Here is a 16,878-nt window from a genome sequence, read left to right as displayed (position 1 = left end):
ACTGCCCCCCTCCCCCTCATACAACAAAAATGTTGTGTCAAACCACGTGACTCCCATTGGAAATGCAGTGTGAGCTTGCATCAGTCAATACGTCTCATGCATCAGCTATACAACAATCTGTTGTAAAGGTGTGAGTCAGGCCTAAGGCCTTGTTCTGTGCTTTAGTTTTTAACTTTTAATTTAAGTTATAGCATTAGTGTTTCTCAACCTTTTCTGGATCAGGATCCACTTGAAAATCTCAAAAGCGTTCGCATTTTAGCACCCTGAGTGGAACTAACGTAGAATACTTTAATTTATCACAATGAATATTATATTATTCCCCCACATTTTGTTTTGTCAAATGAAGCCACAGGTTGAGAAACACTGGTGTCTAGTAACTATATACTAGATGTATAGCAGGGGTGTAAAAAAAAAAATCGATTCGAATTAGAATCGCGATTCCGTTATGAACGATTCAAAATCGATTCATAATTTCCAAAAATCGATTTATTTATTTATTTTTTGGTTACAGTTACAGGAGTTTTCACTACATGGTGTCTGTGATATGAAATGTAAGCTTACCCTAATCACAATTTACAATTTACAATTTAGGCATTTAGCAGACGCTCTTAATCCAGAGCGACTTACAATAAGCAAGAACAAAAAGCATGGGAATACGTCACATATGTAAAAATGCATTTATCGCGAAACATGCGTAAGCTAAGAACGTGACTAGAACATATCTATATAATGACACTATACATATAAACTATAACTAGAACATATCTATATAATGACACTATACATATAAACTACACATATATGCTATACTATGCTGTACATATATACTATGAAGTGCTATGACTACATACAATGCACTTATTGTGCTGTCTACATGACATGCTATAAGTCTGTTTCAAATGCTATATAAGTCTAAGAAGTGCTGTCTAAGGGGGGTAGGGTAAGTGCTATGGGCCATGATGGAGTCTGAAAAGGTGGGTTTTCAGACTACGGCGGAAGATCGGGAGTGATGCTGCAGTTCTGATTGCAACGGGAAGTGCATTCCACAGTTTTGGGGCCAGAAGGGAGAAGAGTTTGGGACGTGTGGAGCGTTGTCCCGGCGTTTTTAGTGAGGGTACTTCCAGCTTCCCTGCGTTGGCTGATCTGAGTGCGCGGGAGGGTTTGTAGGGTTCAATCATGCTGGCAAGATATGGGGGAGCCATACCTTTGGTTGCTTTAAATGCCAACATCAGAGTTTTGTATTCTGTGCGGGCAGCGACCGGGAGCCAGTGCAGGGAGCGGAGCAGGGGGGAGACATGTGAGAATTTTGGCTGGTTGAAGACCAAGCGAGCTGCGGCATTTTGGATCAGTTGGAGAGGCTTCAGTGCACATGCCGGTAGGCCAGTAAGGAGAGAGTTACAATAGTCAAGTTTTGACAGGACTGTTGTCTGGATTAGGAGCTGGGATGATTCCTGGGTGAGGAACGGTCTAATTCGTCGTATGTTATAGAGTGTGAACCTACAGGATCGAGTGACAGCTGTGATGTGAGTTTTGAACGAGAGCTGACTGTCCAGGACAACACCAAGGTTCCTGGCTGTTGGGACAGACGTTACCAGGGCGTTGTCTATGGAAATAGTTAGCTCCCGCATCGGGCAGGACTTAGCTGGGAAGAAGAGAAGCTCAGTCTTGTCTGGGTTCAGCTTGAGGTGGTTGGAGGACATCCACTGTGAGATGTCAGCCAGGCAAGCAGTGATGCGCTCTTCCACCTGGGTGGCAGAGGGGGGGAAGGATAGAAACAGTTGTGTGTCATCGGCATAACAGTGATAGGATATATTGTGAGCAGAGATGATAGTGCCAAGGGATTTAGTGTACAGTGAGAAAAGGAGGGGACCAAGTACAGATCCCTGTGGGACCCCAGTTTGGAGGGTTCGGGGGGATGATAACAGACCTTTCCAGGAGACCTGGTAGGTCCGGTCGGTGAGGTAAGAGGAGAACCACTTTAGTGCCGTCCCGCCGATGCCTAGATCCGCTAGGGTGTCTAGGAGCAGCTGGTGGTTCACTGTGTCAAATGCTGCTGATAGGTCTAGGAGAATCAGGACTGCAGAGTGGGAAGCAGCCTGGGCAGCATGTAGTGCTTCTGTGACTGCCAGCAGGGCAGTTTCTGTGGAGTGGGCCTTTTTGAATCCGGACTGGTTGGGATCTAGCAGGTTGTTATGTGAGAGATGGAGAGAGAGCTGGTTGGAGACAACACGTTCAATGCTTTTTGATAGAAATGAAAGGAGTGATACCGGTCTGTAGTTCTTGACATCTGAGGGGTCAAGGGTTGGTTTCTTGAGGAGTGGTGTTACTCTGGCTGACTTGAGGGCAGATGGGACGCAGCCTGAGGTTACTGAGGTGTTGATGATGGAGGTGATGAAGGGGAGCAGATCAGGTGCGATGGTCTGGAAGATTGGAGACGGGACAGGGTCGAGAGGACAGGTGGTAGGTCTAGTGGAAGTCACTAGTTGTAGGACCTCGTCTGGGGAAAGAGGAGAGAAGGAGGACATGCATGGTGTGTTGGGGTTAGTGTTGGTTGAGTCAGATGCCACTTTATGGGGGGGGGGGGGGGAAGGAGCTGCTGATATCGTCAACCTTCTTCTCGAAGTAGTTGACAAAAACATCAGCAGTGAGGGATGAAGGTTGGGTGGGGGGAGGGGGCTTAAGGAGGGAGGAGAAAGTGGAGAAGAGCTTCCTTGGGTTAGAAGTACAGGATTGGATTTTGGTGTGGTAGAAAGAGGTTTTAGCAGTGGTTAGTGAGAGGGAGAAGGCAGAGAGGAGTGAGTGAAAGTGGGATAGGTCATCAGGTAGCTTTGTCTTGCGCCACTTCCTTTCGGCTGCCCTTAGAGGTGTTCGTTCAGATCTGAGAGTTTCAGATAACCAGGGAGCCGGTGGACATGAGCGAGCTGGCCTGGATGAGAGCGGGCAGTGTTGGTCGAATGCAGATGAGATAGAGGAGAGGAAGGATGAGGTTGCAGAGTCAGGTGAGAGAGAGAGGAAGGACTCCAGGGAGGGTAGAGAGGAGAGAATAGAGGATGAGAGGGAGGAGGGGTTTAGGGATTTGAGATTGCGTCGGGTGGTGACGTTAGGAGGGTTAGTGGGTTTAGGCGGGAGGGTGGAGAGAGAGAGGGAGAAGGCTATGAAGTGGTGGTCAGACCTAATTAACGGAGTAACAGAGAGTGTAGAGGGAGAGCAGGCTCTGGAGAACACAAGGTCCAAAACATTACCAGCCTTGTGAGTGGGAGGGGAGGGAGATAGTGAGAGGTCAAATGAGGCCAGAAGGGATGTCACAGTAAACATCATGTCTTCAGTCATTTTCAAGTTACTGTAGTCACTTCAGTTCAAGACTGGAGTAGATTGTGATGAAATCCTATGTATTGAATCGAGAATCATTTTGAATAGAAAATCGTTTTGAATCATGACTAATGTATAGTAACTCTAATTATTTCTAGTAACTGGATGTTGGCCCCCAGCTATCAGAGACGTTGACGTTGGGTGAGGTTAGGTTGATGTTGGCCCCCAGCTATCAGAGACGTTGCCGTTGGGTGAGGTTAGGTTGATGTTGGCCCCCAGCTATCAGAGACGTTGCCGTTGGGTGAGGTTAGGTTGATGTTGGCCCCCAGCTATCAGAGACGTTCACGTTGGGTGAGGTTAGGTTGATGTTGGCCCCCAGCTATCAGAGACGTTCACGTTGGGTGAGGTTAGGTCGGTGTTGGCCCCCAGCTATCAGAGACGTTCACGTTGGGTGAGGTTAGGTTGATGTTGGCCCCCAGCTATCAGAGACGTTGACGTTGGGTGAGGTTAGGTTGATGTTGGCCCCCAGCTATCAGAGACGTTGACGTTGGGTGAGGTTAGGTCGATGTTGGCCCCCAGCTATCGGAGACGTTCACGTTGGGTGAGGTTAGGTTGATGTTGGCCCCCAGCTATCAGAGACGTTCACGTTGGGTGAGGTTAGGTTGATGTTGGCCCCCAGCTATCAGAGACGTTCACGTTGGGTGAGGTTAGGTTGATGTTGGCCCCCAGCTATCAGAGACGTTGACGTTGGGTGAGGTTAGGTTGGAGCTCACAAGTGGCCTTAAATAAATAAATACTGGAAACTGTTTAAAGTCTGTTTTTCTTTGGTTTCCTAAATGGAATGTTTTAACGCTCGATTCAACCGTCTTTCTAAAGGTCTGAAGCAGGGGGGAGAGGGCCACTATATTTCCACACTCACTCCCTAGGGCCATATATTACTGTCGTAGCAAAAATAGCCGATCTACAAGCTCAAAACGCGTCGCAGCGCGACGCGTTTTTAGCTTGTAGATCGGCTATTTTTGCTATATTCGAATTGAAATCTTACATTTTTGCTATTTTTGAATTGGAATCCTGAAAATGAAATTTTTTATGTAATTTAAAATGCCTTTAATTATACGCGTGTTGCGCAATGAGCTACTAATTTAGACTGAAGTAATTACAGCGGGTCATGTTTGCATGTTGTGGAATTGTAACGGCTGAAACCAATATTATATCAGTTTTCTGACGTTAACCTGAGGGCCACATTAAGTGAAGGTGGGGGCCGCATGTGGCCCCCGGGCCGCCAGTTGGCCACCCGTGGTCTGAAGAATGGAGACACCCACCAACGGACCCACATGCAGAAACAACGGTGGGACATATTAGACAGAAGCCCGTCTACAAACACACGCCATGTTTAGCCCTCGACAGTAATAAACAGTATACAGTCAGTCATCAGCTCTCTGATATAAAACAATAAAGTGTGTGGACTTTAATCCACAATCATTCCATACGACAGGTTATGGTTAATTAATGATAGAGTATGTTTGAGTGGCGCGATCCCCTCCGCTGCATGGCTTTTGAAAATGATGTCACATCGCAGCCAAGGCTATGGACTTTGTTTAGAGCACTTATGAGGTGAATCGAATGGTAGTCAAGTCTACAGACTTTTAAATGTTTGTTCAGGGCAGCAGTTAAAGAAACATTGACGACGTGAGACGTCATCTGGCCGATATGAATACAGTGGACGCCCCTCACTTCACAGGAGTGTGATTTATTATTTACTTACTTATACGGGTATACTCATTGGGTCCCCGGGAGAAGTATGAGAACCCCTGCTGATTCCAATCTAAATGCAGGAGGAGTGTAAACATCTCCATTCTCTCTGATATAAAACAATACAGTTATGTGGTGTTATCAGCTCTTCTCCATTCTCTCTGATATAAAACAATAAAGACGGTGGACTTTAGTCCACAATCCTTCCTTACAGCGGCTCAACGATTACACAATGTTCTCCATTTACAGGAATCAGCTGTCAGTCAGTCGTACATGTTGACACTGGAGCAGCGAGTTTAGAGAGAGCGGTTTCTACAAAGACAAACTCTGTAGACACTGAGAAGGTAAGATATGACTATAATATATATTATTATTAATAAGGGTAACATCTGACTATACTATATATAGTCCAGTCAATGTGTGGTTTAATTGACCCACAATAAATTGCAATAGTAATCGTTCCAGGTATTTTTTTATGATGCTTAGGGTCATCCACAATGATATTCTTAGTGGATTAAGGTAAATTCAGGGGCTGAAATGTGGGGTCTTTGTGCCTTCAGTGTGACACAAACTAGAGCATATCTCAGCTTCTGAACATCTATTTTCATATAATGTATAATGGACACGTTTTCACTATTCTGTAACACTAATAATACAAATCACACCCGTGTGAACTGAGTGGTGTAAGGTCTTATATATTATTAGTTATTATTTAGTCACAATATCTTGTTAATAAAAGTCATTGGATCAATATTAATTTATAAAACCCTCAGTCAGATGATCAATGTGGCTCAAATATATATCTGATCTACAAGCTCACAACATGTCTCAATGCAATGCTTTGTGAGCTTGTAGATCGCTACTTTTGCATCATGACGTGCATCTTGTAAAGTTTAAATATTGTAGATACAGTACAAGGTTTGAGCCTAAACAGCAACTATATTATAAATCACATTCAATCACATTACATTAATGTTTCTAAAGCACTGATTTAACCATAAATGAGGTCACATTTAGACCAATCCAACCCTGTGGATTTAAATCCATTTGACTCCATCCTGATGAGAGGTTAGACTGTGACCTTTGGAAAGAAGAAAAGGACAAATACAAGCTTGTTCTTTATGTACCCAGATGTATACAATGATCCCTAATCTATAAATGATACTGTGTGTGTGTGTGTGTGTGTGTGTGTGTGTGTGTGTGTGTGTGTGTGTGTGTGTGTGTGTGTGTGTGTGTGTGTGTGTGTGTGTGTGTGTGTGTGTGTGTGTGTGTGTGTGTGTGTGTGTGTGTGCATGCACATGCGGTTGTGACTTATTGTGACTAAACAATGTTTTCTCTGACAGGAATGGCTTACCTCAGGATTGCGTTGTTGGGAGAGTGTCAGTCTGGAAAGAGTACATCAGGAAACACCATTCTGGGAGGAAGTGTTTTTAACGCTGCAGTTTATCGGTCAGTGCTGAGTGTAAGACATGGTGAAGTATCAGGGAGACATCTGGCAGTGGTGGACTCACCAGGCTGGTGGTACAACAGACCACTACAGGAGAGACCAGAGATGGACAAACTGGACATCCAGAACAGTGTGTGTCTCTGTCCTCCTGGACCACATGCTGCTCTTCTGACGGTTCCTCTTCATAAAGCATTCACCAAACAACACAGAGTAGCATTAGAGGAAAACATGTCACTTCTGTCACAGAGCGTGTGGAGTCACACTATAGTTCTGTTCACCTTTGGAGACCGTCTGGGAGGCAGAAGCATTGAGCAGCACATTGAGGCTGGGGGGGAACACCTCCGCTGGCTTGTTGCCAAATGTGGGAACAGGTATCATGTCTTCAACAATAAGAAGAGAGATGACACTCAGGTCACACAGCTGCTGGAGAAGATAGAGGAGATGGTGGCAGGAAACGGAGGTGGACACTATGAAGTTGATGGAAATGTTGCAGAGAAGTTGTCCGAGAGGAAGAGGAACATGGAGGAACATGTCCTGACATTGATGACCAAGACACACAGACACAGAGCTGTTCTGAAAGCTCTGTTTGAAGGTAATGAACATCAATCAATCAATCAATCAATCAATCAATCAATCAGTCAATAATCGATTCAGCAATGTATCGCGATTCAATAATAGATGCAGCAACGTGACTGTTACGAATCCCCTAGACCAAATAGTCTTATGACAGGTCTAGAGGCCTCTAGAGGGTTTCACAACAATGTAAGAAAAAGGGATATCAAGCATTGGAGGTGCAAATAAACAGAGTCAACACAGGTTTAGAGTCACCAACGGTGATGTGCTTTTTTACTCTTGATTTGAGGTATATTTACATGTGGTCAAAAATATATGCACGAAGCATATAATAAAGCAAAAACAATTAAGCCACTGCCAGGGGACACGGGTGTTGCCAAAATAACAAAAGAAGCAGCTACGGAAACAAAAGACAGACTAACTAACTATCTAGTAATTAGTAGTAATTAATCTATAAGTGAAGCCTAAATATAATTATATATCATATTTAATTATAATATAATTATAATACTGTATATTATATAGTGTATAATAATTCTAATTAAAATATGATGTATCTATATATATGTGTATATATCTTGTATTGAGCGCTGCGACGCGTTCTGAGCTTGTAGATCTGTTATTTGTTATACTTTTGTGTGACTTTTGTGACTTTTGTATGATGAAGTAGGGAGTTATTTATGGAAAGATACATGATAAATATGTTATCATGGCATAGCATAGCATGGATATGAAGGCTGCTGTACAGTCTAATACAGGGTTCCCCAATTAATTTCCTCGAGGGCCATATTTTGACTAGGGTACCAGGCTGGGGGCCGAGTCCGCACGCGTGAGGTCGAGGTCTTGCCCTGAAAATTCATTTTCAGGGCAAGACTGTCTCTGACAGCATGGATATGAATGCTGCTGTACAGTCTAATAAATATGTTTCTGTCTCTGACAGCATGGATATGAAGGCTGCTACAGTCTAATAAATATGTTTCTGTCTCTGACAGCATGGATATGAAGGCTGCTGTACAGTCTAATAAATATGTTTCTGTCTCTGACAGCATGGATATGAAGGCTGCTGTACAGTCTAATAAATATGTTTCTGTCTGACAGCGTGTATATGAAGGCTGCTGTACAGTCTAAGTCTGATTGAATGACCAAATGATTGATACATTCCAGGCATTAATTCATGTTTAACAAATTTACATAATTGATCAGAACATACAATATAATACTATGTGAGTAATAATTAATATGCTGTAGATTAAATCCCTGAATCCATACTGTGTGTGTGTGTGTGTGTGTGTGTGTGTGTGTGTGTGCGTGTGTGTGTGTGTGTGTGTGTGTGCGTGTGCGTGTGCGTGTGCGTGTGCGTGTGCGTGTGCGTGTGTGTGTGTGTGTGTCAGGAGAACATCAGAGTCTACCAGATGTGAGGCTGATGTTGGTTGGAGGAGACCTGTTTACGAGGAGCAGGGCTGGACGTCACATACTGCAGGAGGAGGATGTGTTTACAGGAGGGATGGTGAGTAATATTATATGAACTTCATGTTATAATGAGTAATATTATATGAACTTCATGTTATAATGAGTAATATTATATTATATGAACTTAATGTTATAATGAGTAATATTATATGAACTTCATGTTATAATGAGTAATATTATATGAACTTCATGTTATAATGAGTAATATTATATTAGATGAACTTCATGTTATAATGAGTAATATAATATTAGATGAACTTCATGTTATAAATATTCTATATTGTGTGTTTATCAATGCCACATCTACAGTAAAGGCTTAACTACCGGTATACTCCGTAAATATCCGATCTACAAGCTCCCAGCGCATCGCAGCATGACACACTGTGAGCTTGTAGATCGCCTATTTTCAGGTTAGAAATGTCAAACTGAAGTACTTTTCTAAATGTCTGTCCTGCCTCTCTAACATTCTAAATGTTTGTCCTGCCTCTCTAACATTCTAACATTCTAAATGTCTGTCCTGCCTCTCTAACATTCTAAATGTCTGTCCTGCCTCTCTAACATTCTAACATTCTAAATGTCTGTCCTGCCTCTCTAACATTCTAAATGTCTGTCCTGCCTCTCTAACATTCTAAATGTTTGTCCTGCCTCTCTAACATTCTAACATTCTAAATGTTTGTCCTGCCTCTCTAACATTCTAACATTCTAAATGTTTGTCCTGCCTCTCTAACATTCTAACATTCTAAATGTTTGTCCTGCCTCTCTAACATTCTAACATTCTAAATGTCTGTCCTGCCTCTCTAACATTCTAAATGTTTGTCCTGCCTCTCTAACATTCTAACATTCTAAATGTTTGTCCTGCCTCTCTAACATTCTAAATGTTTGTCCTGCCTCTCTAACATTCTAAATGTTTGTCCTGCCTCTCTAACATTCTAAATGTTTGTCCTGCCTCTCTAACATTCTAAATGTCTGTCCTGCCTCTCTAACATTCTAAATGTCTGTCCTGCCTCTCTAACATTCTAAATGTTTGTCCTGCCTCTCTAACATTCTAACATTCTAAATGTTTGTCCTGCCTCTCTAACATTCTAACATTCTAAATGTCTGTCCTGCCTCTCTAACATTCTAAATGTTTGTCCTGCCTCTCTAACATTCTAACATTCTAAATGTTTGTCCTGCCTCTCTAACATTCTAAATGTCTGTCCTGCCTCTCTAACATTCTAAATGTTTGTCCTGCCTCTCTAACATTCTAACATTCTAAATGTTTGTCCTGCCTCTCTAACATTCTAACATTCTAAATGTCTGTCCTGCCTCTCTAACATTCTAAATGTTTGTCCTGCCTCTCTAACATTCTAACATTCTAAATGTTTGTCCTGCCTCTCTAACATTCTAAATGTTTGTCCTGCCTCTCTAACATTCTAACATTCTAAATGTTTGTCCTGCCTCTCTAACATTCTAACATTCTAAATGTTTGTCCTGCCTCTCTAACATTCTAAATGTCTGTCCTGCCTCTCTAACATTCTAAATGTTTGTCCTGCCTCTCTAACATTCTAACATTCTAAATGTTTGTCCTGCCTCTCTAACATTCTAACATTCTAAATGTTTGTCCTGCCTCTCTAACATTCTAAATGTTTGTCCTGCCTCTCTAACATTCTAACATTCTAAATGTCTGTCCTGCCTCTCTAACATTCTAACATTCTAAATGTTTGTCCTGCCTCTCTAACATTCTAACATTCTAAATGTTTGTCCTGCCTCTCTAACATTCTAAATGTCTGTCCTGCCTCTCTAACATTCTAACATTCTAAATGTTTGTCCTGCCTCTCTAACATTCTAAATGTCTGTCCTGCCTCTCTAACATTCTAAATGTCTGTCCTGCCTCTCTAACATTCTAACATTCTAAATGTCTGTCCTGCCTCTCTAACATTCTAACATTCTAAATGTCTGTCCTGCCTCTCTAACATTCTAAATGTCTGTCCTGCCTCTCTAACATTCTAAATGTCTGTCCTGCCTCTCTAACATTCTAACATTCTAAATGTTTGTCCTGCCTCTCTAACATTCTAAATGTCTGTCCTGCCTCTCTAACATTCTAAATGTCTGTCCTGCCTCTCTAACATTCTAAATGTCTGTCCTGCCTCTCTAACATTCTAACATTCTAAATGTCTGTCCTGCCTCTCTAACATTCTAACATTCTAAATGTTTGTCCTGCCTCTCTAACATTCTAAATGTCTGTCCTGCCTCTCTAACATTCTAAATGTCTGTCCTGCCTCTCTAACATTCTAACATTCTAAATGTTTGTCCTGCCTCTCTAACATTCTAAATGTTTGTCCTGCCTCTCTAACATTCTAAATGTCTGTCCTGCCTCTCTAACATTCTAACATTCTAAATGTTTGTCCTGCCTCTCTAACATTCTAAATGTCTGTCCTGCCTCTCTAACATTCTAAATGTTTGTCCTGCCTCTCTAACATTCTAAATGTCTGTCCTGCCTCTCTAACATTCTAAATGTCTGTCCTGCCTCTCTAACATTCTAAATGTTTGTCCTGCCTCTCTAACATTCTAAATGTCTGTCCTGCCTCTCTAACATTCTAAATGTTTGTCCTGCCTCTCTAACATTCTAACATTCTAAATGTCTGTCCTGCCTCTCTAACATTCTAAATGTTTGTCCTGCCTCTCTAACATTCTAACATTCTAAATGTCTGTCCTGCCTCTCTAACATTCTAAATGTTTGTCCTGCCTCTCTAACATTCTAAATGTTTGTCCTGCCTCTCTAACATTCTAACATTCTAAATGTTTGTTCTGCCTCTCTAACATTCTAAATGTTTGTCCTGCCTCTCTAACATTCTAACATTCTAAATGTTTGTCCTGCCTCTCTAACATTCTAACATTCTAAATGTCTGTCCTGCCTCTCTAACATTCTAACATTCTAAATGTCTGTCCTGCCTCTCTAACATTCTAAATGTCTGTCCTGCCTCTCTAACATTCTAACATTCTAAATGTCTGTCCTGCCTCTCTAACATTCTAAATGTCTGTCCTGCCTCTCTAACATTCTAAATGTCTGTCCTGCCTCTCTAACATTCTAAATGTCTGTCCTGCCTCTCTAACATTCTAAATGTCTGTCCTGCCTCTCTAACATTCTAAATGTCTGTCCTGCCTCTCTATCATTCTCTGCACATCCCGGTCTGTGGTCTTACTTCCATATTGTAGCTCTGGTGGAAGATGGTTCATAATTATTAATGTATGAACCATCTTCAGTTATAGTTATAGGTCTAATTATTCTATAGCCTATAGTCCAGTTTAATCTGTGTTGCTGTGGTGCTATTAGACAAGGAGGGTGTCTTTATTTAGGACACAATAGTCGTTTTAATTATGGTTTAGCCCATTTCGACCTGAGCACGATTCTACAAATGCCTTCTAAATCCTGACAGTTTTCTGAAAAACCTCATGTTTCTATGTCAGTGGTGCTCAAACTATTTCATGTCAAGGAGCCCCAGAATTATCTGTATTTGGCTGTAGACCCCCATCTGAAAATATGTTGTTCCAGGGACCCCCCCAGAAGCAAAGATTTGAGTTAAAAACATTCGCTCTGAAAGAATATAGCCTATATTCAAAGATTTGCGCCACATTTTCACGATTTTTCAAAAATAGCAGATCTACAAGCTCGTAGTGCGGCACTCGATGCCGCGCTATGAGCTTGTAGTTCTGCTATTTTTCAATAGCTAAAGTGTAACATAATGCTTAAAAACCAAAATGGGCTAGTTTAAAACCTCATAAGTCACATGTATTGATTATTATAACTAACATACATTAAACCTCATATTCCTGACTGAACAGACAGAATGTGTCAGACAACAGAGACGAGTTGCTGACAGAACAGTGAGTGTGGTGATGTGTCCAGGCTGGTCGACTACACCTCCATCACAGAAGATCAAAGATGTCCTTCTACACGGTGTGACTCTGTGTCCTCCTGGACCCCACACTGTCCTGGTGAATGTTCCTGTCTGTTACGGTTTCTCTGAAGCTGACAGGAGATCAGTGGAGGAACACATGGAGCTGCTGGGGGACAGAGTCTGGAGACACGCTCTGGTTCTGTTCACAATAGGAGGGTGGCTGGGAGGGAGACGTGTTGAGGAGTACATCGAGGCTGAAGGAGAACCTCTGAGGAGGATCCTGGAGAAATGTGGCTACAGGTACCAGGTTCTAGACGGCATGTCAGATTTAAAAGAGCTGATGGAGAAAGTAGAAGACATGGTGACGAGGAACAGAGGACACTTTGGACCTTCAAACTCCAGAGAAGACAGGTCTGTCAGAGACACAGGACACCTCAGGGAGGGACATGAGACGAGACAGAAGACCCTGTTAGAAAGACTGACAGGAAAGAAGACATTTACTGATGAAGAATGGAACGGACGAGAAGAAGAATTCAAGAAGAAAGAGGAGGAATGGAGGAGGAGAGAGGAGGAGATGATAGAGAAGGTGTTGCAGTTTGTGGAGAAGGAGCCAGAAGAACCAACCCTGCCACCTGTCAGGAGAAGGATGAGCAAAGAGTTAATTGTTCCAAGCAGTGAGTATTAATAGAATTGATCTGATTACATTTTTCTCTATTTCAATTCAAAGAAGCTTTATTGGCATGTTTGAGAAAACATACATTTACATTGCCAAAGCAGATGTCGTCATTATTCTTATTACACACGACTTGTGTCTCCTTCTGCTGGAATTAAGGGACACATAATAATAATAATATAATAATAATAATAATAATAATAATAATAATAATAATAATAATAATAATAATAATAATAATAATAATAATAATAATAATCAGTATATTGTTGTCTTGTGTTTCAGTGAGTGGAGGAACGCCATCTGAAGCAGGAAGTTCATACCGCTGGTCACCTGACAAGGTTCATGATTGGCTGCTGAAGAGACATGCTGGACCAATAGCGTCCTCTTCAGGATATGAAAGTGAAGTTGCCAGCCAGCTCGATGCGATGAGTGTGAGAGATGAAGATGAGTCATAGATTTAAAAAACAACATTTAATGAGAACAATAATTTCACCAATATTATCAAATGAAGAATCATTATGCAGTCATGATGAAATGTACAATATAACTACCAACAACTGTAGCAAACATACAAAAATACACATTTAAATATCTCCAAATGTGATTAATCATAGTTTGGACCAACATTACATACATTTAAATCATATATAATTCATAAAAAACTAAAATACAAATTGTGTAAAAAAAAGAAAAAAGGAAATAAATCATATTAGTCTGGTAGGAAGGGGTCAATTCATGTCCCCGAAATATATATTTTTCTAACCTACCTTTGTATAATCCTTAAGGTGTCTAGTTAATGCCTGTTGATGTTCCCACAGCTAATTATTGTCCCATAGATGTTTTTAAACCATATGTTGTGTCCGTCCTGGATTTTCGACTGTGAAAAATAAAGACTTTAAATCAACATATCTCCTGAACTATACATCCGACAGAAACCATTCACCCCATTTTATGTTGGTATTTGCATGATGGATTGATTTATATGAAGATTGATGCATAAAAACCCAAAGAAACACAAAAAATATTAAAATTCTCCTAAACTGGATCACAACAACTCCCCCCCCCCCCCATGCACCATATTGATATATTTTTCTAACATTTGTATTTTTACAATCTTCAAGATGTATAGCAAACAAACGTTGATGTTCCCAGAGCTAATTATTGCCCCATATATGTTTTTAAACCATATGTCGATCAGAGTTTTTAAATCCCTACTCAAAACCCATCTGTTCTCCCTTGCTTTTAACTGCACTTGTGTTCCTTTGTTCATTTTTATTGTTGCTCTTTGTCAATGTATGTTATTGTTTGGTCGGCCTTTGGCTGTTGGAAATGTGCTATATAAATAAAGTTTGATTTTATGTGTGACTGTGAAAAATAAAGACTTTAAATCAACATATCTCCTGAACTATACATCCGACAGAAACCATTGAAATGAAATGAAATGATTACTATATTTACCCAGGGTATCTGGGCTAAGCTCAAGAACTTGTTTCCAGCCAGGCCCTGCTCATAGAACATTTCATCGTAGTGGTTCAATGCCTTGTTCAAGGGCACTTCAGCGGTGGGAATTTTAACGTGTCGGACCGCTGATTCGAACTGGCGACCGGTATCAAGACCGCTCCGCAATCCGTTCGGCCACCGCACCCCGTTTTATGTTGGTCTTTGCATGATGGATGGATTGATATGAATATTTCCCACATCCATCATGTGTAGTGAATTAAAACCCAAAATGTTAATATTCTCCTAAACTGCATGGATCACAACTCCTCCCCATGCACTCTATTGATATATATTTTCTAACATCTGCATTTTTACAATCTTGATGTATAGCAAACACATGTTGATGTTCCCCACTTGAAATATTGACACATGTATGTTTATTCTGGCATATGACAATAATTAGGAGTTGTTGTGATCCAGTTTGGGTGAATTTTAACTTTTTGTGTTAATTTGGGTTTTATGTCCCTGCTTCATCTCTCAGCTAAATTGTGCGGTTGTTCCAATAGAAGACAGCAGATGGCAGCAGAAGCCTGTCTCCAATCTCACTAGGCTCTGTGACCTTAATGTACACATAGCCCTCAGCAGTAAATGCAGCTGAAAAGGTAATAATACAAAATACAAATAAAAATAAATAAGAAAGAAAGAAAAGAAAAAGGGGGTAAAATAATAAAAACAGTGATTTAGTTTTAGTCATAGTCTTCGAATAAAACTTAAACAAATATTCCTTAACACATTATACTTGCCCTCTACAAGTAAAATAAAAAAACACCTTCAATATTTCATTTATAAATAATATATATAAATATGAAATCAGGTATTTAAAAGGTTAAACCCATAGAGCCTACCTCACCGTACGAGCCATATGGGAGCCTGCGGATCTACAAGCTCACACCGCGTGGCTTCCACGACGTGCTCTGAGCTTGTAGATCTACGTACTACTGTATGTTTTGCGCGCGCGCGACACCGTCGTACTGACGAAGTCTATAAAAGCCTCCACGTTGTGGGCGTGGCTACGGCTGGTGACTCGCTCCACACACAAACACACACACACACACACAAACACGGTCCGACACGGAGCAGTTCCACACATGATGAGAGCAGAGCTTCTTTGATCTTTGAAGAGCTTCTTTAACACTAATAATAATAATAATAATATTAATAACAAACTGTTTTTGGGAGACTTTGAAGTCGACACGGTGAGCTGACGTCACCGCCGAACCTTATCCATTCATATCTAGATCGATAAGGTGGAACTTTGGGCTTTTTGTGTGTGGAGGTTTGAGTTGAGGTTCCAAAACAACCCGAGACCAAACTACTACCTACCAAACAAACTACCATATCTACTGCTGTGAGACAAACTACCTACCAAACTACCATATCTACTGCTACTGCTGTGAGACAAACTACCTACCAAACAACAACCATATCTACTGCTACTGCTGTGAGACAAACTACCTACCAAACAAACAGCCATATCTACTGCTACTGCTGTGAGACAAACTACCTACCAAACTACCATATCTGCTACTACTGAGATGACAACACGACACACAGCCCAGAGGACTGACTGACAGCAGGTGGGTTGAATCAATGAACTCCCTCTCCATGCATGGTTTAAAATAATTGTCGTATATTGTTTTACAGGACACCCTATAACCTAGATAGTCCTACCATACAAAATACTGTTAACTGGGAGAGCACTCGAGAAAGTTGTGAGACACGGTCAGATATCACATAATAATAATATTAATGTTTGTTATTTTTCTCGTCTAGACCAATATTGTGGTTTGGTTTGTGCAAAACGTAGAGATTTAGACTTTCGTATAAAGAGTAAATCTTAGGCTATAGTGCAAATGCATTTATTATTATTATTATTATTATTCACATTTCGTGTTATTTCTGTCGTTGTTCACATCATGTGTCCTTTCCTAGGTGTCAGAAACATATTTATTCTATACCACTATACTAGCCCCATATGTGCCCTCTCCCTACGCTCATTCGAGCTACAGAATGAGCGTAGGGAGAGGGCACATATGGGGCTACCACTATACTAGCTCCTTTCGGAACCCTACATTAAAGTTTCTGACATTTTGATGACTTTACGTAGGGTTCCTTATCATCGACTTCAAGCGACATGGGATGCAATCTGATTTACCCTGACTTACCCCTGTGCTGCGGTGTGGGTGTCACGCTGACATATTCCAAAAGAAGCATATGAACGCTATAGGAGACAACGAACCTTCTGACCCCCCCCGCGAACGGCTCAGAAGCCG

At 41.2% G+C, this 16,878-nt stretch overlaps 2 protein-coding genes across 2 annotated transcripts in view; both read left to right on the top strand.

Moving 5' to 3' along the window:
- Nucleotides 1-5,309: 5,309 nt before the first annotated feature.
- Nucleotides 5,310-12,879, top strand: LOC306940283 (GTPase IMAP family member 4-like; the record flags this gene model as incomplete). The annotated part of the gene is made up of 5 exons (XM_079525305.1): nt 5,310-5,405; nt 6,405-7,100; nt 8,473-8,588; nt 12,374-12,790; nt 12,832-12,879. Exons 2-5 carry the CDS (start codon nt 6,407-6,409, stop codon nt 12,877-12,879), a joined length of 1,275 nt encoding a protein of 424 aa, XP_079381431.1. The 5' UTR covers nt 5,310-5,405; nt 6,405-6,406.
- Nucleotides 12,880-15,647: 2,768 nt separating this feature from the next.
- mast4 (microtubule associated serine/threonine kinase family member 4) overlaps nt 15,648-16,878 on the top strand; it is a 218,508-nt gene continuing 217,277 nt past the window's right edge. The window contains exon 1 of the mRNA XM_079525304.1: nt 15,648-16,182. The gene's annotated coding sequence lies outside the window, so the exon portion shown is untranslated. The remainder of the gene's footprint in view (nt 16,183-16,878) is intronic.

Source organism: Electrona antarctica, assembly GCF_951216825.1.
Source record: "Electrona antarctica genome assembly, chromosome: 16".
In the NCBI taxonomy this organism is placed as follows: domain Eukaryota; kingdom Metazoa; phylum Chordata; class Actinopteri; order Myctophiformes; family Myctophidae; genus Electrona; species Electrona antarctica.
This window is presented reverse-complemented; position numbering and strand designations above follow the sequence as displayed.